Below are 21,547 nucleotides of genomic sequence, written 5' to 3' on the forward strand. Positions count from 1 at the left end.
GAATGGATCAAGAAGATGTGGTTTATCTATATGATGGAATACTACATGGCAATGAGAAAGAATGAAATCTGGCCATGTGTAGCAACATGGATGGACCTTGAGGCTGTTATGTTATGAGGCTGAGCAAAATAAGTCAGGCAGAAAAGGACAAATATCATATGTTTGCACGTATAGGAGGATTGGGAGTAACTTAACAGAGGACCATGGGGGAGAAGAAGGGGAGAAATGGTGGGGGAAAGGGAGAGAGGCAAACCATGAGAGACTCTTGAATGCTGGGAACAAACTGAGGACTCATGGGTGTGGGGGGGAAGGGGGAGATGGGCATGGAGGTGGGCACTTGTGGGGATGAGCACCGGATGTTATATGGAAACCAACTTGACAATAAACTATTTGTAAAAAAAAAATAATAATAATAAATAAATAAATAAATCTTATTAAAAATTTTTAAACAAATAAAAGCCACATATGGATACCAGGGGAAAAAAAACATATTGAGATACCACCTCACTTCAGTCTGAGTGACTAAAATGAACAAATCCGAAGCCTATAGATGCTGGTGAGGATGTGGAGAAACAGGCTCTCTCCTACACTGTTGGTGGGAATGTAAGCTGGTGCAGCCCCTCTGGAAAACAATAGGAGGTTCCTTCAAAAATTAACACTAGAACTCCCCTATGACCTGGCAGTAGCACTGCTAGGAATTTACCCAAGGGATACAGGAGTGCTGATGCTTAGGGACACATGTCCCCCAATGTTCATAGCAGCACTCTCAACAATAGCTAAAACATGGAAAGAGCCTAAGTGTCCATCAACGGACGAATGGATCAAGAAGATGTGGTTTATCTATACAATGGAATACTAGATGGCAATGAGAAAGAATGAAATCTGGCCCTGTGTATGTAGCAACATGGATGGAACTTGAGGGTGTTATGCTGAATGAAATAAGTCAGGCAGAGATGGACAGACACCATATGTTTGCACATATAGGTGGATTAGGAGGAAGCTAACAGAGGACCGTGAGGGAGAAGGGGAAAAATAGTTGGGGAGAGGGATGGAAGCAAACCATGAGAAACTCTTAAATGCTGAGAACAAACTAAGGACCAATGGGGGTGTGGGAGAGGGGAAGGGAGATGATGGGCATGGAAGAGGGCACTTGTTGGATGAGCACTGGTGTTATATGGAAACCAACTTGACAATAAACTATTTAAGGAAAAAATAGGATAAAAAAATAAAGTACAGATTTCTTCTTGCCATTTGCAACTACATGAATGGAACTAGAAGGTATCATGCTAAGCGAAATTAGTCAAAAAAGACAAATATCATATGACTTCACTCATATGAGGACTTTAAGACACAGAGCTGATGAACGCAAGAGAAGGGAAGCAAAGATGGTATGGAAAGAGGGAGGCAGACAAAACATAAGAGACTCTTAAATATGGAGAACAAACAGAGTGTTACTGGAGAGATTGTGGGAGGAGGGATAGGCTAAATGCGTAAGGGGCATTAAGGAATCTACTCCTGAAATCATTGTTGCCCTAGATGCTAACTAACTTGGATGTAAATTAAAAAATAAAAAATAAAATCAAATAAATAAACTACAGATTTCTTTAGCATCAGGTTAACTTTAGACTATCTAAAAATTTTAAGTTTATTTATTTATTATTTAATATTTATTTTGAGAGAGAGAGGACATGTGTGCAATTGGGAGAGGGCAGGAGAGAGAGAGAGAGAGAGAGAGAATCCCAAGCAGGCTCCATTGTGTCAGCACAGAGCCTGATGCAGGGCTCTATCTCATGACCATAAGATCATGACCTGAGCCAAAATCAATCTGCTTACCAAATGAGCCACCCAGGTGGCCCTAGAATATCTCAATTCTTAATTTATAGAGTATTTATAGATTGGTTCTTCTGTAGGGTTAGTCATTATGTTAGATGCCAAGAATAAGAAGATAAAACATAGCTCTTTTTTTATTTTATTATTTTTTTAAAATTTTATTTATTTTTTTTGAGAGAAAAGAAAGAACGGGGAGGGGCAAAGAGAGACAGAATCCCAAGCAGGCTCTGCACCGGCAGCGTTGAGTCCTATGTGGGTCTCGAACTCAGGAACTCATGACCTGAGCGAAAACCAAGAGTCATACACTTAACTAACTGAGCCACCCTGGCACCCCGACATAGCTCTTTTTTTTTAATAGGAGCCTAGAATTAACAGGAGGAGATTATAGGTTATTTAGGTTATTTGTCTAGACAAGTAAATTACAAACAGCTACAATACTGTATCATAAATGCTCTGATAGAAGTAAATGTACGGTGTCAAGTGAAACACTGAAAAGGGAACAAGGATGGAGGTCAGGAGAGGACTCACAGAGGCCCTGCAGGAAGATTTTTTAGGAAAATGATGATGGTTGAGCTGGGTCATAAAAAATGAGAGGAGATGAAAGGTGGAAGACAAGAAGAAAAGGAAACATTCTAAACAAAGAGAATCACATGTGCAAATGGTAAAGGCATGAAAAACTGTGAAAATGGTGCAAATCACTTAGAATGGTTCAAGCAAGCACAAAGTGACAATGAATGTAGCTAAAGAAGGATTCAGAGATCAGATGTGAAACTAAAACTAACCATAAATTATTTGAACTTTATTCTCAAGATATGAGGAGCCATTGCATAATTTTGAGGGAACAAAAAAAAATAGATATATTTTAGAAGGGCTACTTTCACAGCAGGGGGGAGGATGAATTTGACAGCACAGAGACTGGATGTGGAAAGACCAGTTAGGAGTCCTCTGGAATAATTTAAAACCCTCTTCAGGGACATAAGTAAGAAAAGTGTAATGGCAGCAGATTGAGTGGATGATATCAGTAAAGAGGCTTGAGCTGGAGCTATGGATTTGAGAATCAACATTTAAGTGGCAGCTGAGCTATGGGAGAGATGATCTGGCAGGAAGAACACAGTGCAAAGCGAAGAAAGCCAGGAGCAAGCTCTGTGTGCCTCTGGTGTTCAGAGGCAGGAAAAGTGGATAAACTCCTGAAGGAGATGGAGGAGGGATCATGACAAAGATGGAAGAGAACCCATGAGAATGGGGTGTCAGCTTCAAAAAGAGGTTAGAATACAGAACCAGGAATAAGTATGCATTACATTTGTCAATCAGGCTTCTGGTTGATCTTCTCCATGATTACTCAATAGAGGGTGGCATGGAAGCCACATTTTACAGTGTTGTGGATTAACTGAAGATAAGAAAATAAAGATAGCAAGCATAAACTACTCTTTTCCCAAAAAGGTTGGACATGAATAAAAGGAGAATAAGGTAGTAAATATTGTTTTGTTATGATGTTATTGTTGTTACTACTCTTAACAATAAAAATTATTGAGAGATTGTTTTTAATGTGATGGAGAAAGTCATGATTTTAAGAAACTGAAGAATCAAAAGAGTAAGTTCCTTAAGAGGGTGAGAGTACAGGTAGGACCCCAGCCCTGGTCAGGGAAACCACCTCAAGAGAGACAGAGGGAAAATGGGGCAGAGTTAGGAATACCAGTGAGTTTCAGAAATTAATGTTCCCATTTATGACCCCTATTTTCTCTGTGAAATCATTACTAAAAATAAGAATGAAATTGATGAGCAGAGTGGTTAGAGAGAGCAAAGGAGAGAGAGAGCTGGAAAGGTAGGAGCTTGTGATAGAATATTAGATATAAGGAAGAACTGTTCCTTCGCTTCCTCCTCAATAGTACCCGTCATACCTCACTCATAAGGTAAGAACTTTCACCAACTTCTGGCCTCTTGGAGAGGACGACTTGGGGAAGTCCTATGGAAGAAACTACTACTATTTTCTCCAGCTCACAGTAAAAAAAGGGGGGTAGGGAAGACATGTTGATTTATATGATGGTGAGAACCTGTCATGCATCAGTCCTCAGCTCTCTGTTGGGTAGGGTGGGTGCACTAAGTCACTGCTCACGTGTGGCTCTCTGACTTTTACTGACTTAACATTCCTACAGGTGTAAGGCAAGCCAAAATACTCTGTATTGCTTATGGGTGCACATCTAACTCTCTCCAACACTGCAGACTTTATAGTTTACTATTGGAAGAGGAAGTAACAGGAGGCTCCCACTTCAGTAGCAAGTCCCAGACACATTTTCCTATCTAGATTTATCAGCAGCAAAGTGGATACTAAATTTCAATCCTCCTCTAAGCTTTTCTACTAATTTTCTAACTGACTTAAAACTTGAAGAGGCTAGGAGGGGAAAATCCTAGATTTAGAGTCTGAAATTTCTGAAGGATCTCCTGGTAGAATATTTGTCAATGATTAAAAAAGGACCAGGAGAAGTCATGGGAGTATAACGTTAGTGCAGAATAGAGAGCCCCTTTCTCAAAGACAAGTAGCTGTCGGGTGTTGGACATTATCTCTACATAGATCTCTACCAAAATCATCCAAGTTGAAGGTGAATTTAGGATGAAGAAGAAAAATGTAAGGGAGGTTCTAAATATCCTAATGAATGCAAGAGAGTGACCAGGACGTGATAGTGATGGTGAATAGATGGGAAATGCAGAGCTTATACCACCAGGGACTTAACTGAAGACTTTTATAGGAAGTTGAAGTCACGATATTTAGAAGCCACAAAAGGAGAAGCAGCAGATGTGAACCCTGATCCAGGTCCTTAGATTCTTTGGGTTTGAGCCAATAAATATTCTTCACTGAAAAGGGCTGCAGGGTAAGCAATAATCTCCGGGAGAAAACGAGGTCGCTTTAAGATAAAGCATACAATGATTTGAGAAGACAATACAAATAAATATACAACTACCATTGATCCAGAAAGCAGAATGGAAAGGGAGGTTCAAAGGGTAGAGAGCAAAGAATAGAAGCCAAAAAGTGTCCAGGAACAAGCTGTCTCTTCCCATGCCATCAAGACTGACTGTTGGTTTTCATGCAAGTTGGATACAATGAGAAATTAAAAAAAAAAAAAAAAGATTCATACATCCCATAAACACTCTATATAACTTAAAACATAAATGTACACACATGTGCCAATCTTCTGATGTAAGGCCAAGGCCTGTTCTCTGCATATGGATCTGCTGATTGGAGTTACATGTCTTCTGTCTTACATAAACCACATCCTTCATCTATGATTTCCAGTTTGGCTTTCTTTAAAGTGGAGGGAGAACCTGAAGACACTTGTGAAATAATCTGGAAGCAGAGCCCATCTAGATTTTTATAACTGCCCCCACCTTCTTTCAGCATTGTCCTGCTTACACCTAGCCAACAGTAAAGCTTTTATAGCTAACATGCATCAAGCCATTCCAAAGTTGTGTTTATAGAGACAAAACTCGGTCTTTTCTGTATTTGCTCAGTTCATTTACTCTTCATTTAAATTACATGATTAAAATGAGAAGTACAACTGGCTAAACAGGCTTGAGGTCAAACACAACACAATGGACCTTGGAAAGAAGACAGTTTTACTGGTGGGAACAAAAGCACATGGGCAATCTAAGGGTGGGGAGGGGGTTGGCTGAGAGTGGCAATCATGTGGTTAATAGAGAATGCAGCATCAGTTAATTCAGTGTCACTTATGAGGTAGCCAGTCAGGAGAGCTTTAGCTATACAGGTGGCAAGACTGACTGCATGTTGAAGTACAGGCAAGAACAAGAGGAATGTGTAGTATTATCAATGGGCTTTGAGTTTTCAAATGGAGAGCTGGTGTAAAGATTGGTTTGTTTCTTCTCCATGTGCATCCTCTTCCCTTTCCTCAGTCCCTTAACTCGTATGGTTTTTCCCATTTTGAAGAGAAGTACGATATTAAGGAACAATGTGGAAGAATATCAAGAGGTCTAGAGAAAAAGTCTGAAGGTCCAGAGGCACTTCTAGGCCCCCAAGCTATTCCCCCTTTTTCTCCTTTTCTTTTAGCATTGGCATCCAGGGATTTAGCTGGCCCTCTTCTTTCACTACTTACATCCTCCTACACTTGAATTTTTCTGTCAGGTAACTGGAAACAAAATTCATATTCATCTATGTTCTCTATCCCTCTCATTCCCCCCTCTCTCTCTTCCCACTGGTTGTTCAGGGAAGTTACTCATAGTAACCATACAGAAAGGGAAGAGAACTCTCTATACTTTGAAGAAATTATCATAAGTGTCAGTGTTACCTGTCACGGGGCTAGGCCTGCCCTACCCTAAGCATCATCACTAACTCCCTTACATTTTCTAACATAGTGTACCCCTCTCATGCTCCCATGGAATGGATGGAATCCAGCAAAATTCCTCCACATTCCTCAGTGAGGAGCCCCCGGGGGAAGGAGTGTCTCCCTAACCATTCTACATCATAGATTCAATAAATATCACAAGGTAGAGAATATTGGATGCTACTAAAATGGCCATTTATAGATCAGCCACCATTTACTGAGCACTTGCTATGGTTAATCAATGTGCAAAGTGTCCCATGAGTTTGACGCAACAACTTGTTTAATTCTCTTGGAAGTAGTAGTATTATTAGCATCACCCTCATTTCACAAAGAAATTAACAAGACTCTAAAGGATTAAGTATGATACTCAACGTCACACAGAAAGTAAGTAAAAGAGCCAGGATCTGAGTCTAGGCAACTAGACCCCAGAGCCTGGGGTCTTAACTACTACAGCACATTATTGCTTCCCAGAATGTCCAGGTTCAAATGGTATTCATTTAAAATTTAGAAGAATTTTTTCATTGATATATACCGTGTCAGTGATTCTCTTCCCTAACATTATCCCCATCCACATACCATAAGTAAAATTAGGGCATTCACCTAATTATTTTAAAGTGATGTTTACCTGTTTAAGACAATAAGGAAAAAATGAGCTGACTTAAATATACTTTTCCTGGTTTCAGCAATCCTGTTGGCCATGGGGTGATAGAAGACAATATCTCTGCCTGTCTATCATGAAAGTAATTCCCACTCAGTACTTTTCACGTTCCTTCCTCTTGGACAATCACAACAAAGTGAGGGTCAGGGAAAGAGGCACATAGCAGAGTAGGAAAAATGGGTAAACCAAATAATTACTTGTTGGAAAGTTAAATAATTCAAACTTACTTTTTTGGTACACTTCTTGACAGTGTTGATTAATTCTTGTATTACCAGATCTACACTCTTCAAGGAAGGTCCTTTCAGCTTTACAATTTGTTTTTTGACTATTGCTTCAAATGCCATGTCTGGAGTAAACAACCCTGTCCTGAATGTAAGGAAGAAAGCAGCACATTAGATTTTTTAAATTGAGTAATATCCAAGACTTTTTTGAAAAAGATTTCAAGTGACATGCCACCTAAAGCAAGTAGGTGATACCCAAGTTTAAAAGTCATGTAGTAATTTATTATATCAATAGTATCATTTATAATAATATTTTCAACACTATAGTTCCTAATAAATTCCAACCTATAGATGAATAGCGTTACCTAAAAACAGTTTCCAAAATGTTTTCATGGACTGTAATAATACAACTTTTAACTAACACTTAACTGTAATTTGTCTCATCTCACAGTTTCACACCAATAAAAAGCAATGCTACAATACACATGGTCTTAAATTTACATTTCTATTTCTAAAGTATTTCAAAAGCAACCTTCTCTTATCCTACACAGAGCAGAAAATAATCCTCACTCTGTGAACGCTGAAATAGTAGTGTTCCTGACTATGCAATCTCTTCTTTCCAGGAGTGCTGTATTATAGTGATCTCAGTGGTTCCCAATCTAAGGTCCTGGAATGCTAGTGGAAAAGGAAGACAGTTAAGTGGAACTAGTTTGGGACACAGAATGCCTAAATCATGAATTTACAAAAATAACAAGTGATAACAAAAATAGCAAGTATCTTGTCACCTAGCTGGAATTAATTCAAATTGGTGTCAGAGCAATGTTTTTCTCATGCTTTTCTCACTTCTTCTTTAATTAACTTCTCCTTCACCACCCAATTCTGTGGTATCTCTTTTGGGAAACTTAACACTTTCCTTACAGCAGCTTTACTCTGCCCCTTCTAACCATTTACTTAGCACCTTATGTTCACGTCAATTTCTAACTGTAGTGATTGTACTATATAGTAACTTGAAATCTCTCCATGTTGGACACAGAATAAAATCTGCAGTTTGGCCTAATATTAAACATTTCCCCCATCTGACCCTAACCTTCCATTGCAGCTATTTGCCTCCTCCCTTTCATGTACTCTCTGTTTCAGCCAAACTCAACCATTTGCCTTTCCACAAACATATTCATACTAGCATTTCCTGTCTTTGTATCCATCCATGATGTTCATTTCACCCTCCCCACAATTTCAGCCTGTCCGAATCCCACCTGTGCTTCAAAGCCCAGATCAAAAGCAATCACTTCCTACAGCTCGCCTTCTCTGGTCCTGCCTTCCTTCTCTGAACCCTAACATCCTCCTTGGCACTCCAGTGGTCCGAGTACGCACCATCCCATTACTATCCTGGTAGGTAGTGCATTAATGCATTTATCTTTGTTTGCCCCACAAGGGCTGTCTTCCTCCCTTGCTCATCATCCACACACAGCGCTTGCAGAACTAAGAAGGACCCACAGGTCTGCAGTGGACAAAGATGGCTTTTATTATTCAAATACCTAACAGAATCAACTGGAAACAAAACTTGTCAAATGGAGTGTATTTAAGAACCTAAAGAATCATGCCATCAGTATATCTTATTATCAGGACACTGTGCACTTCTTTTTCATCCTACAGACATATTAACTCCATAATAATAACAACCAATCTTTCCTTTTGGTATGTTGTAAATCAGAAATCTTCAAAACAGAGTTACTGAGCTCTTGCAGTTACATTCAACAGAAATATATTTGGTAAGGAGTTTGGGGGTTTTTTCTTTTTTCTTATTTACTTTGAGAGAGAAATAGAGCACATGCATGTGCACAGAGGAGTGGGAGAGAAGGGAAGGGAGGAGAGAGAGAGAGAGAGAGAGAGAGAGTCCCAAGTGGGCTCCACACTGAAAGTGTGCTGAAAGCACAAAGCACAGAGCCCAACACAGGGCTCAGTCTCACTACCGAGACTGAAATCAAGAGCTGGATGCTTAACAAACTGAGCCACCAGGAGACCCCGGTAAGGAGTTTTAAAAGCTAAGTAAAAGTACTGTATCTTACTTTTACAGCAAAGTAAGTAAATATAAAAATACTTCATGACCCAAAAAATGTGATTTGGTTTCACTGCACCTATCAGATTGACACTTTCGGATACCAGCGCTGCCCAGCTCAAGAGTAAGACATGGTTTCTATACCAAATATATTCTAGATTTGAGGGAGACAGAATAGAATTAATAGGGAACTTAGAAATGCTGTTGATAGTAACAGAATAATACTGGATTTGGTTATAGAATGTTTTCTCCCTTTTACTTCATGAATGCATATTTACCCATCTTATTTGCAACTTTTAGAGCAGACAGATTTTTTAAATGATGCATAATTCAAATGCTGTAACTCCTTTTACATGTACACTCAGCAGCAAGCTTTGCCCTCTCAGACTCTGTTCCCAAAATAGTATCAACTTGGCCCTGGGGCAGAAGCTAAGATATAGCTGCCAATGGACAGGGACACCTGCTTCACGGGAGATAATCAATACCTTAAATTCAGGACATTTCATATATGTGCCATTAAATTGTATTTAGCCTTCTGTACATGAACTCAAGAAACGTGTGTTTTAAATTTCTTTAAAGAAAGTGAGAATAATCTCATTTTATACAAGGGAAAATTCCACACAAGGTACAAGCTCCACTTGCAGGCTCACATCCTGCCATGCTCTTGTCTACATCCCTAACTCCTATCAAAACACAGGCTCCCTGCTCCATGTGTCCACACTGTGCTTTACCACCTCTGTGCCTTTGCTGACACTACTCCTTCCACTTTCAGTACTTTTTTTTAATCCTCCTGCCTCGACAATCTCCATCCTCTCAGGTTTTACACACACAGGCGTGTGCGTGCACGCACACATACACATGTGAACACAGAGCATACTGTTGCCTGTTGAAATCATTCTCTTTTTTTTTTAATGTTTTATTTATTTCTGACAGAGAGAGACGGCGTGAGCAGGGGTGGGTCAGAGAAAGAGAGAGACACAGAATCTGAAACAGGCTCCAGGCTCTGAGCTAGCTGTCAGCACAGAGCCTGACGCAGGGTTCAAACCGACAAACCTTGAGATTATGACCTGAGCCGGACACTTAATGACTGAGCCACCCAGGCGCCCTGAAATCATTCTTGTTCTCTAAACAGGCAAGGTTCAACTCAAAAGTCACCACCCTTCATTCATCTTTCCCAGTCTTACTTCACGGCTCCAGCCGAAATGTCTCTGTCCTGTCTCTGTGTAAGTAATGATTACTTATGGGCAGGTCAGGCCTCCTTCCCCAACATGCCAGGCTCTGGAGAACAAGATCTTGCTCCTTGGTAAAATCTCTAGTTGTGCAGTGCACAGTGCTGTGAGTGAAGAAAGTGTTTCTGCTTTTTTAACTGAAAAGTCTTCTTTTGTGAGCATGACAATACAGGAAATTAGCATGAAACTCAAACTAGAGTGTCCTTTTTCTTACTCCCATCTCTGTATTCTACTTTGCTCAGATAATGAAAAGGCTACTTCACTAGCCATTTATAAACATTAATTTTCTCTTAGTAGCTTGAGCTGAAGACAAGGAAAATGTGAATCACTTGCCTGATACCATGTATGTTTTTGATTGCATAGCTTATTTCTCTTCGTAATTCTTTCTCATTGAACTCCATCTGCAGAAGCAAAATGAGCCCCAGTTAAAACACTTAATTCCTTTGAATAACAATATTGTTGAAAATTAAAATATGAGAATAACTTGACTTAGTTATTAATAAATGAATACTATGCCTTTCCTAACCTAAACCCAGATGGTCAAAACATCTGTTTATATAAAGTTCAAGGCAACATAGAACATTGGGGATTTCTAGGAGTTTTAGTGCAATGGATTTTAACGCTGTTATAGATAGGAGTACTATACATAAAGGATGCCTTCTGGACATAAATCTGGCCATTCATCTGAAATACACAATTCTTCATTCTTTTGCTGAATGTAGTAAATGTATTCACAGACAAATGCATAAATAAGTGTCACCTGACATGTAACAGCAGTCCAGCTGTGCTGAGATTAACAATGGCTGTCTTTTCTCCCTGACCATTTTAACCACCTGCATTCAAGGCCTCTTTACAAGAGGAAATTAATAATATTTTACCAATCCAATGCAGGATAGATTGCTGCATAAAAATTTCCCAGAAGTTTTAGGTACTTTAAATTTACTTGGAATTAGGATCAAAGTGTCATGGAGCTTAGACCTAAAAGGGCTATGAGAGTACATTTGGTTCAGCCTTTTACTTCTGAGATTTGGCCCCTCCAGCCCATCTATCCATTTTCCCCCTCACACTCTATACCATAAAATGATAAGTTGCTTTAGTTCCCTACCCACACCCTGTGGCCCGCAGCTGAGCTGAGGCCTCTTCTGGCTATTCCTCCCCCCCTGGCTGGAACAATTCCAGCCCCCAACCTTCTCCTGCTTCACTAGTTGCTCATCCTTCTAAACTCAGCTCAGAAGCCAGGCTCCCTCACACACTCAGTCTGGGGATTCAGGTCCGTAGGCTGTGTTTCCATAGCACCTTGTGCTGAAGTTTATCACTTTACTTAGCACATTTTAACAAAACTATCTATTTACCCATTTGCCTCCCACCACAAGATAAAAGCACCCTCTTCTGTATGTGAAGCAAGTAGCATAGTCTTTAAAACACTTAGCTGCCTGTTGAACAATCCAAACTACACATATCTAAGATAAAACTCTTGGTTTGTACCTCTACACAAACTCAGCTTTTGTTCAGTTTCCCTCATCTGATGGGCACTGACATTTGCTATTGTGCAAGCCAAAACCTTAGGAGTCATCTTTGATCTTCCCTCTCTTGAATCTTGCATATCAATTCAAACCCTACTGACCCTACCACCAAAATTACAAATCCATCCACTTCTCCCCATCCTCTCTTCTGGAGCATTTTTACTATGAAGCTAAGAAAATTCAGTTTCAGGGCTTCTCTCTTGCATAAGAGCCTTCCAAGAGCCTGTGGCCATGTGTTTATAATTTTGTATTCTTCTTCTTCAACAACCCCCCAAAACTGTATAAACATTAGGTCCCACAGAAAGTGGATTCACTCCTGCTCTGGCCCTACTGGTGAACTTACCTTACTTATGTCCCTGAACCAATTCTTGCCCCTTTACAATCTAGCCTGCAAAGCATTCTTTTAAAATCATCAACCAAATCTGGTCACACCTTTTCTCAAAACTCTCCCCTAATTTCTCATTGTTAAATATAAATGCCTCACTCAACCTGGAAGGCCCTTCATAAACTGGGAAATTTCTTCTTCTGAATCCAAGGCATACCCTTCTCCCCTTCATCAGCTCTGCACCAGCCTCATCTATTCCTTACCCACTGTACAGATGCTGGCTTTAGGGCCTCATCCTTGACTGCTTGCCTTGAATGACTTTCTTCCCCAAGATTCTTACAGCTGACCTCTTCATGCCATTCTGGTTGTGCTTTCAATGTCCACTACTCTGAGAGACCTTGCCTGAAACATCCCATCAAAAGTGGCTCACCCAACCCCTCTCTCTGTCTCTCTCTCTAACATTATGTTACATAATAACACTTGATGCTTTCTTACATTGCCTATTTGTAAAATTTTCTGCCTTTCCCCACCAAACAGTGCCTCTGTCTTGATCACTGGCACCAAGAATTTTGGCACAGAATAGGTGCTCAAGAAATGTTTTTAAATTAATTAGACAACAAATAAACATCATAGGAACTCAATTAGTACTTGCTGAAATAATTTGAAATGTTGTTAGATCCCATTAAATAAAATCAGAACCATCCATAAGAAAATATTTCTCTCCTAAATTTCATCACCTTAATATGGAGATTTTTGTTCAAAGAACTATCTTAGTCCCAGAGCACTCATGTAACATTTTATGAACAGTTATATAGAATAGAACATGAAAATGAAATGAAGTTAAAGGGGGAAAAAATAACATTTGGTACAAACCTTTACTATCTCAAAAGGAAAGCGTTCGTGGAAAATACGGTTAATTTTAGCCCCTCCTGAGAGCTCCAGCGTATCTACTTGATCCCCTGACCCTTCAATTCTCTTCTCGAAGTCCACAGCAAATTGCTGAACCATCCTACAATCGTAAAAGAGAAATAAATTCAAGTTAAAGTTATAAGGCTTTACATTTCTCATTTTAATTTGCCATTGTTATCCCTTAGAGCCCTTTCCCTAGTGTTCTTAGTGGCACCTACTGGCAGAATGATCATTGCACTCAAAACTGTAACTCTATGAAATACATGCTATCAAGATTTATTTTAGGCATTTAATTATAATATATATCTTAAATACCTATGTCATTAGATGCATTCTGTCCAATTAGTTGAAATCATAAAATGGTATTTAAATATACTGAAAACAAGAATTTAAGTTAAACAATAAAACTTTGCATAGAATAGTCAAAATGAACCTCGGTTCCTTTTTTTTTTAATTTAATTTAATTTTAACAAAGTTAAACTTGGACAGGCATAGGTGGCAAATGGCTACCATATTGGACAGTGCAGTTCTAGACTCTGACATAGTGGCAATCTTCCCTTTCCAGGCATGAGTGGGAACAGCTGCTACATTAACAAGCATTGTTGAGGAGTGGCTACTAAACGTTTCTATTTCAAATCTAGAACAGAATTCTCTCTTTTCTTACCCCAAGGTAAGCATTATCTATAACATTTATTTGAACCTCGGTTCCTTTGATAGCACACTCGCCTAGTGTCCTAACTGCTCCAGCTGAGCCCCCTCATTACTCTGTGAGCTACTCTCTGTGAGCTACTCTCTTCCCCCCACCTCCAGGATCACAGACCTCAGTATGCCAGAACAATGCAAATTGGTGGCCTCCCCATCCCCCTCTACAACTAGCTCTAGCCTTGGTTTTCCATGATTCCCCACATTTAAATAATAAAAAGTAAAACTCTTTAACTTGTCACCCAGGATTCTTCCTGGTCTGGCCCTGGAGACTCCACCTCTCCCTGCTAGTCCACATTCACCTCTAAGCCAATCATAAAAAAGCAATTTGCAGTTCCCTACAAGTACCATGTCCCTGTGCTTTTACACCTGTTTTCCTTTCAGCTCAGAAAACCCTTTTCTCTGCCGCTTGCTTCCTTGCCTGGTTTATTGTTTTCTGCCCTTCAAGACTCAGGTCAAGCATTAGTTTTTTCATGAAACCTTCCATGACCCTATTCACCACCCCTCCTCACTACTGTCAGATGAAGGGCCCCTCCTCTGTTTCTTCAGCTTATTTTCAGCGTAGTGCTTAGCAGAGTACATCACCATTGTTCACCTACCAGTCTCTCTCCTAAGGGCAAGGACCATGTGTTTTATTTATCTCCCCCTTCTCAATACATGAGTCATACTCAGTAACTTCAATGAAGGAATGAATTACCTTAGGTGGTTGGTAAAAAAAAAACACAAAGAAATATAGGGAGAAAATAACCACTTCCATTTGTGATTACTAAATTTAGAAACTAATTTTGACATACTGGTACTACTTTCAAATTTAAAATTTAATAGAAAAAATTCAAACCATCTAAAACTTGTACTTTTTAGTCTCTTTCATCAAAGTCATGGATGAATTAAAACTGCAAATTATTCAGGCCAAAAAAATCAGAATATACTTTGATGTAGCTATGTTTACACATATGCCAATGTTAAACTAATTTTTAACCACCTGAGAAGGTATATACATGACACATGCACTGAAACCTGGGAAATTTTAGATAATTTACCTCCAGCCACTCCTTTGCTCATATCCTACACTCCAGCCCCCTGGTCCCCTAAAACAAACCATACCCAAGTTCACACTATTCTCTTCTCCTTCTCTTCCACCTGACAAACTCTTCCCATACATCAGCATCTCATTAAAGTATCATGTTCTCTGTGAACTCACAACCTTCCTCACCTATAACTGCTTCCTCATATGGGCTCCCTTAATATTTTATACTTACCAGAAACATAGCATTTATCAGATTTTAACACAGTTAGTTGCTTATAGATCTGTTTCCCTTATTCTACTATGGCCTCTCCTTGAAAGCAAAAGTCTTTCCAGTAGATATCAGAGAACCAGACTCCAAGTCAAACGCAAAGAGATGAGAGGAAAGCCAGAAGAGAGGCAGGCAGAAAGGGGAGAAGGAAAGGAAAAAGAGAGAAAGAGAGAGAGGAAGGAACTGATCAGCTCCCTACAAGGGAAGAATCTAGATGGTGAAAATTCTGTAATCTGAGTCCAATGGAGTCACAGAGGCAAGATCAGCATTAGTAAGGAGAAAAGTTTCAGTTGGATGTTAAGATAATGACCTAGAACCTACACAGAAATAGCTTTCTTTTCTCTATAACTTGAAGAGGTTTTTTTAGGAGCTTGACCAAAGCCAGGAATAAAAAGAAAAGATAAACTAGGAAAAAGTTGAATCCACTCTTTCTTCTGTATCCTGTAATATTTTTAAATAGGGAAACATAGAATGTCGTATTAAATTTTTACTTAAATAATTTGAGCATTTAGAAATATCTCTACAAAGACAGGAATTATGTCATGTATTTTAAAAGCCAAATGAAGAGTATTGATTGCAAGGCTGCACAGGAAGAAAGGGGCCATAAGAGGGGGCAAGCATTATTTTTGTAAATGGACTTAGGATGTTCTGGAATATCAGCTAGGCAGGGTGTCTTCTGCTTGAGAGGAACCTGATATAAGTTGCAGCACAGGAATAAAAGGGCAGGTGAGGCTAGGAAGGGCCAAAAAAGAGAATAAAGATAAAAGATACAAGGAGCTGGCAATCCTCTAACAACTCTGCTGCACCACCCAAGACCTCTCAGGGATAAACGTAGTAACCCAAGGGTAAGATGGGAAGATCATGAAGGAGTAAAAAGATACTTGTCAGTTTTAACATTTGTATTTTTAAACAGCTACAGTAAAATCATATCAAAAAGGAAAAAGAAATTTAAATGTGGCCTTATTGTCCATATTTTATTATTAAAGCCTTGGTTCCTATTCCACTAAAAAATGCACATACATAAATCACATGAAATGACTGAAATAATAAAAAGATAATAAGTACAAGTGACATCAGTAGAAACAGTTGTATAATACAAAGGACATTTTCAACAAGACCTTTGTCCACTTCTAAAGACTAAGGGCAAAAACTCTGCTGAGTTATCACTACTGGTTTTACTCATTTATGGAATCCAGTTATAAAAGTACAAAGAAATTGGACATGGGAATGACCAATTGGTTAGATTTATAGTAAGAGAATAAGATCAACAATTATTCAAGAACACGTAAAGACTCAAGACCCATTGTATAATATACACAAAGTATCATATACTGCTTCTCCTTTTAAACCTAGAAAATAGCATGACAAATAGACTGAGGCAAAAGCAAACTGAAGAAATTAGTTTCAAATGCTGAACAAGGGAAGGGAAAGGTGACTCACTGCAACAATGCTTTGGTCTTCCTGGTGGGGTCTTCTGGCTTGAAGTTTTTATAGGCTTCCACTTCATGTTCAATGGAGAGCAACTGTCCCTGTAGTTTGTTCCTGAAGTTTGGCAGGGTATCTCGAATGTGGTTGGTAAGTTGCTAAATAAAACAAAACAACATCATATGGATATAACAGATTAAAGATTAACTCATGAGATAAAAATTGACCTTTTCTCTTTTCCGAATCATTCAAAACTTAAAAATCACATACATATATACATTTGAGACTAACTATGTAGATAAATAATGAGAAGAAGCTCCCATTCTCTCCTCTATGGCCTTATGGACATGCTCAAAATCCCTTCAACTGGAGTTACTCACTTGGGCTACTTCTTTGTGCCTGGAAAGACCCTGTTAAAATGCACATAACAGTAATAATGAGGCTGCCTAATAACAATTTTGCATAAATTGATTTATCAGATTACCTATATTATAGGAAAAATACAATATACGTAAGATAAGTTAGAATGTGGTTAGAAATCAAGGAATTGGAGACTTCTAGGTGCTGCTGGGTGTTTTCAGGACCATACTGGTAGAACTCATAGGTACCTGTCAGTTGTTAACTTCTTCTCCACTTTGCAGCTCAGACAGGTGTTTCCTCTTGCCCTGCCTTTAGTGCCAGTCCAGAGGTGGGTGTTCAGTGGCTTATGCCTTCAGCAGTTTGCATACAAAAGCTCCATGACTAGCAAAAGAAATCACTCTCTCTGCTGCTGATATCTCTACCTAACCATCTACTTGGTATTTCCACTGAGATCATATGCCAGCACCTCCCACTTAGCAGGGTGAAAAATTCTCAGAGAGATTGTATATGAGCACATGATTAATTAAGAAAAAAGATTAATTAAGAAAAAAGAAAATTAATTAAGAAAAAAGGGGTGCCTGGGCGGCTAAGTCGGGTAAGCATCCAACTCTTGATTTTGGCCCAGGTCATTATCCTGTGGTTGTGAGATTGAGCTCCACATAGGGCTCTGCACTGGGCATGGAGCCTGCTTAAAATTCTCTCTTCCTTTCCCTCTCCCCTTCCCTCACTTGTGTGCACCCACATTCGCTCACTCTCTCTTAAAAAAAAAAATGTGGGATATAAACCCAGATTGGTTAGCTCTCTGCCTTATGTTCTTTCCATTACAATGCAGTTAAGCAAAAGTCTGAATTAAAAGGAGAAAAAAGATAATCTTCTTGAATTAGTTAAGTAATAAACTTGGAATTAGAAGAAAGGAAGAATGTAAACTTCACAGAAATGCAGGAAAAAGAATAATAAATTAAAAGTAAGAGTAATTGGGGAGCCTGGGTGGCTCAGTCAGTTGGGCATCCAACTTTGGCTCATGTTATGATCTCATGAGTTTGAGCCCTGCTTTGGGCTCTCTGCCATCATCGTTGAGCCTGCTTTGGATCCTCTGTCTCCCCTCTTTCTGCCTCTCTCTTTCTCAAAAATAAGTAAACATTAAAAAAAAAAAAGTAAGGGAAATAAATATACCCAGACTGACTGAAGAAACCATCTTAATCATTTTTTATGTTTATCTGAGGTTACCTGAATATATCTATTCAATGAATCTATAGTTATTTAATTGTTGATAGTTTGTAACTATATTATACCTTTGCCCACAGTATGATGTATGCTATTACCCAGCATGTGCTATTATTATAGCTCTGAAGCAGAATGTAGAGGACTGCATTCCCAGTAGCAACGCCACAAACCCCCAAGTCTAAGAATACCAGTAACCACGAGAAACCTGTCTGCCATGTGAGTGGTAAATGATAAAAACACTAGGTTTCCACTTTTTGCTTCTCAAGCATCTCAACAGCAAAGCAACACTGTGGACCACTCTTGGCTTCCTAAAACACTTCTCTCCTTGGCTTTGGTCACCCTATGTCCTCTCATTTTTATCCTAACATTTATGGATGTACCTTCTCCATCTCCTTTGCTAGGCCATACCTCTCCACCAGACCTGTAAATATTGACATTCCTCAAATCTGATCCCTAATCGTCTTCTTTGAACAGATTCCTTTCCTAAAGGGATCCTATTCCACTCATAGCTTTAATAAATATCCAAACACCCATGAATACCAAGGTATTATCTACAGACCAGACATTTTAATTTTGCTGCAGGCATATGTCCTAGACCACAGACTTTACTTCTCTTAGATGTGTCAATGACACCTCAGCCCCAGCATGTCTGAAATCAAGCACCTAATCTTCCTTTCAGAGTTGTCCATTTTGGTGACTTCATAACAATCTAGGAACTTGGAAGTTATCCTTGACTACACCTCTCCATCACTCACCAGACCTAATCTACCACCAAGTTCTCAATTTTCCTAAACAATTCTCAATTCTGCTTTTTTCATCTTCACTGGCCCTAACCAAGACCAAGATACTATCATTTTGACTCCTAACTTCTGGTGTCTAGTCTTGATCTTATCTGCAACTACCATGATCACTGTTAATCCACAAATACAACTGTGTAATTCACCTATTCAGATGCCTTAAATGCCTACTCCTCTTAGGATAAGAACAAAAATCTTTAACTTGCCTACACACATTACAGGATCCAGCCTCTGCCTACTTCTCCAAATTTGTCTCTTACAACTCACTCCCTCATTCTCTGCCCTCCAGCCATAATGACATTCAATTCCTCAAAAATGTCATGTTCTGTTCCAGGTTTTCACCATAGAAACTGTCCCTCAGGCCCAGAGGTGGTGCACACAATGAATCAGCCATAAAAGTATCCTATTTTCAAACAGTTTGAAGATCCCTGAAGCAATAAAAAGAAGGTGATTATCAAAGAAATGAGAGATCTTCAGTACAGAATTCATTCAGTTTTCAGACAACCAGAATCCAATTATGTCATAATTTAGGGGTCATTTGTATGAAAAAATTGCCAATCATATTCTTTTTATTTTTCTAGTATTCACAACCTAATTTATTTCCAACCTTATCTTACTGGTCATCCTAGTGATTTTTTCAGTTTGTGTTATTCTTAGATAAATACAGGGAGAAAAGAATTAATCTAAAAAGAGTTTTGCCAATATTTAATATATTTGTGGAATATTATGGTTTTGCATGACAAATCAATATTCTGTGTCTAAAATATATTCATATTTGTTAAATGACACAAACACAGCACTACCTCCTGGCTTCTAAATACTCATCTACCCTTAATTAAAAAGCACAAATTTTACATTAGTCTATGTTATATCACAAAAAATAGAAGTATACCACTGCTTTTTTTTTTTTTTAACTTTCCAAAACTTGTTCAATTGTTTTGCCTAAATAGTTCAGGTCCAATGTCACAAGTAGGCTGCTACTATGTTAGTCTCTGCTGACACCTTCCAGGAGCAAACAATCAGAACATGCAATAATAACTTGACTTATTGACTGTTAAAATTCATAAACAAGAGTTGAAGCACATCTTATAATTCTATTTGTGAGAAAAGCTGCTCACCATTTGGTCAATTTAATTGAAACTCAGGGAGGAAGCCTGCACTCACTAAGGATGATGCTTAACTTCCCCAGGAGATGAAAAGTATGTAAAAAAAAAACAAAAAAAGTGTACTGAGGTTTCATGGAAGAAGTATGTAAATTCATGCAATGTGAGAAGATGGGGGCCCAAGTCTATCTGTGCAGGGAAAGGAGTTAATCTGGAAAAACTTCTAGATGAATGGATATCAGTGAGCTTATAATGATGCCTAACTTAAGGAAATCTAAGCTATTACAAATTAACATTTTAAAACCAGATCCCAAGAAATCAACCTTTCAGAAATATACAAATTTAATTTCTTAAGGTAACTACATATTGTGAGTAAAATGGGTGCTAATGTGTACCCTTGTGCACTATTCCTAAATAAGTGTATGCTTCTGCTTTGAGCAGTATTCTTTCAATAACATTAAAGCAGATTCTACTCACTGAGAACAGTAAGAGTGTGGAACTAAGTTTTCATATTCATTTTTTAATTCATATCATTAAGCTGGATGTCTTATTTTAGAAAAAAGTGAATATTAAAATGAGAAATATGAATTCTAAGAGTAACTTACATATTTCATAATTGTTCTTGTTGCTTGAGAAAACATTGTTACCTGATTAAGGACCTTCTGCAGGTGTGGAGTCCCCATCCTATCAGCAATATGTCTGTAAGCTGGGTGCGAGAGAAAAAATTTCCTTTCTGCCAACATGGCAGCCTTAATGTCCTTCTTCCCATCTATGTCCTTCTGACTTCTGTTTACCACCCCCACATAACCTGAAACAGAACACATACAGTGGGGTTTAGGATGTTTTTTGTTGTTTATTCTGGGAAGATTTCAAGGCTCCTTAAGAGGCTAAATAAGAAAGGCAAAACTATTTTTAAGGACTGAAGAACTGAATCCTATACAAAACTCAGTTTGAGACATTAGTATTTAACAAAGGCTGGTTCGTGTGGCTAATTATAATTTCTTAGCATTAACACAACAATGTCTTTTGCCCTTAAAAGCTCTGTACAGTTTAATACAGTGTGTCTCTTAGCAGTTTTTTCATATGTGGGCAAGTAAATAAATCAAACTTAAAACAAAATAGTATATGTTTATGCAGTCTACAATGAATATTTATACCCTCCCTTCAAACTCTTTCCTTTTCCTGTTTTCTTATTCCTGTTATTTTAAGAAATAATTCTCCTATTGGATCATTTTTAATATATCACTTGGGAACATTATGCCACTCCATAAAAAGTATAATTAATCATGAATACATTATTCCTCACAACCATGAAGGCATAAAACCAAGTTTCCCATTGGTTTCCCAGTTGTTTCTCTGCCACATCACCAAAGGAGGTCTTGTGTAGGACACAGTACATTACCCCTGCGAAGAGGCAGCAGCTTGTTCTCCAGAACATCCCTGGCATCTGTTCCTTCATCCATAAGATCCAATTTGGTGATGACTCCAATGGTTCTTAAACCTGTATCATAAACAAACCCACTTTATCACACAGTTTGCAAAAGACTAACAAATTTTAG

At 38.6% G+C, this 21,547-nt stretch overlaps 1 protein-coding gene across 1 annotated transcript in view; it reads right to left on the reverse strand.

The window, feature by feature from the left end:
- Positions 1 to 21,547, reverse strand: part of LOC120223949 (dynamin-3) — a 413,439-nt gene that overhangs the window by 186,064 nt on the left and 205,828 nt on the right. The window contains exons 5-10 of the mRNA XM_039222176.1: positions 21,391 to 21,489; positions 20,636 to 20,796; positions 16,520 to 16,662; positions 13,047 to 13,182; positions 10,659 to 10,726; positions 7,047 to 7,185 (exon numbers count right to left, since the gene is read on the reverse strand). Of these exons, the coding sequence (XP_039078107.1) occupies positions 7,047 to 7,185; positions 10,659 to 10,726; positions 13,047 to 13,182; positions 16,520 to 16,662; positions 20,636 to 20,796; positions 21,391 to 21,489 (746 nt within the window). The remainder of the gene's footprint in view (positions 1 to 7,046; positions 7,186 to 10,658; positions 10,727 to 13,046; positions 13,183 to 16,519; positions 16,663 to 20,635; positions 20,797 to 21,390; positions 21,490 to 21,547) is intronic.

The sequence above is a fragment of the Hyaena hyaena genome, unplaced genomic scaffold (assembly GCF_003009895.1).
Source record: "Hyaena hyaena isolate Hyena2069 unplaced genomic scaffold, ASM300989v1 scaffold_1075, whole genome shotgun sequence".
NCBI lineage: Eukaryota > Metazoa > Chordata > Mammalia > Carnivora > Hyaenidae > Hyaena > Hyaena hyaena.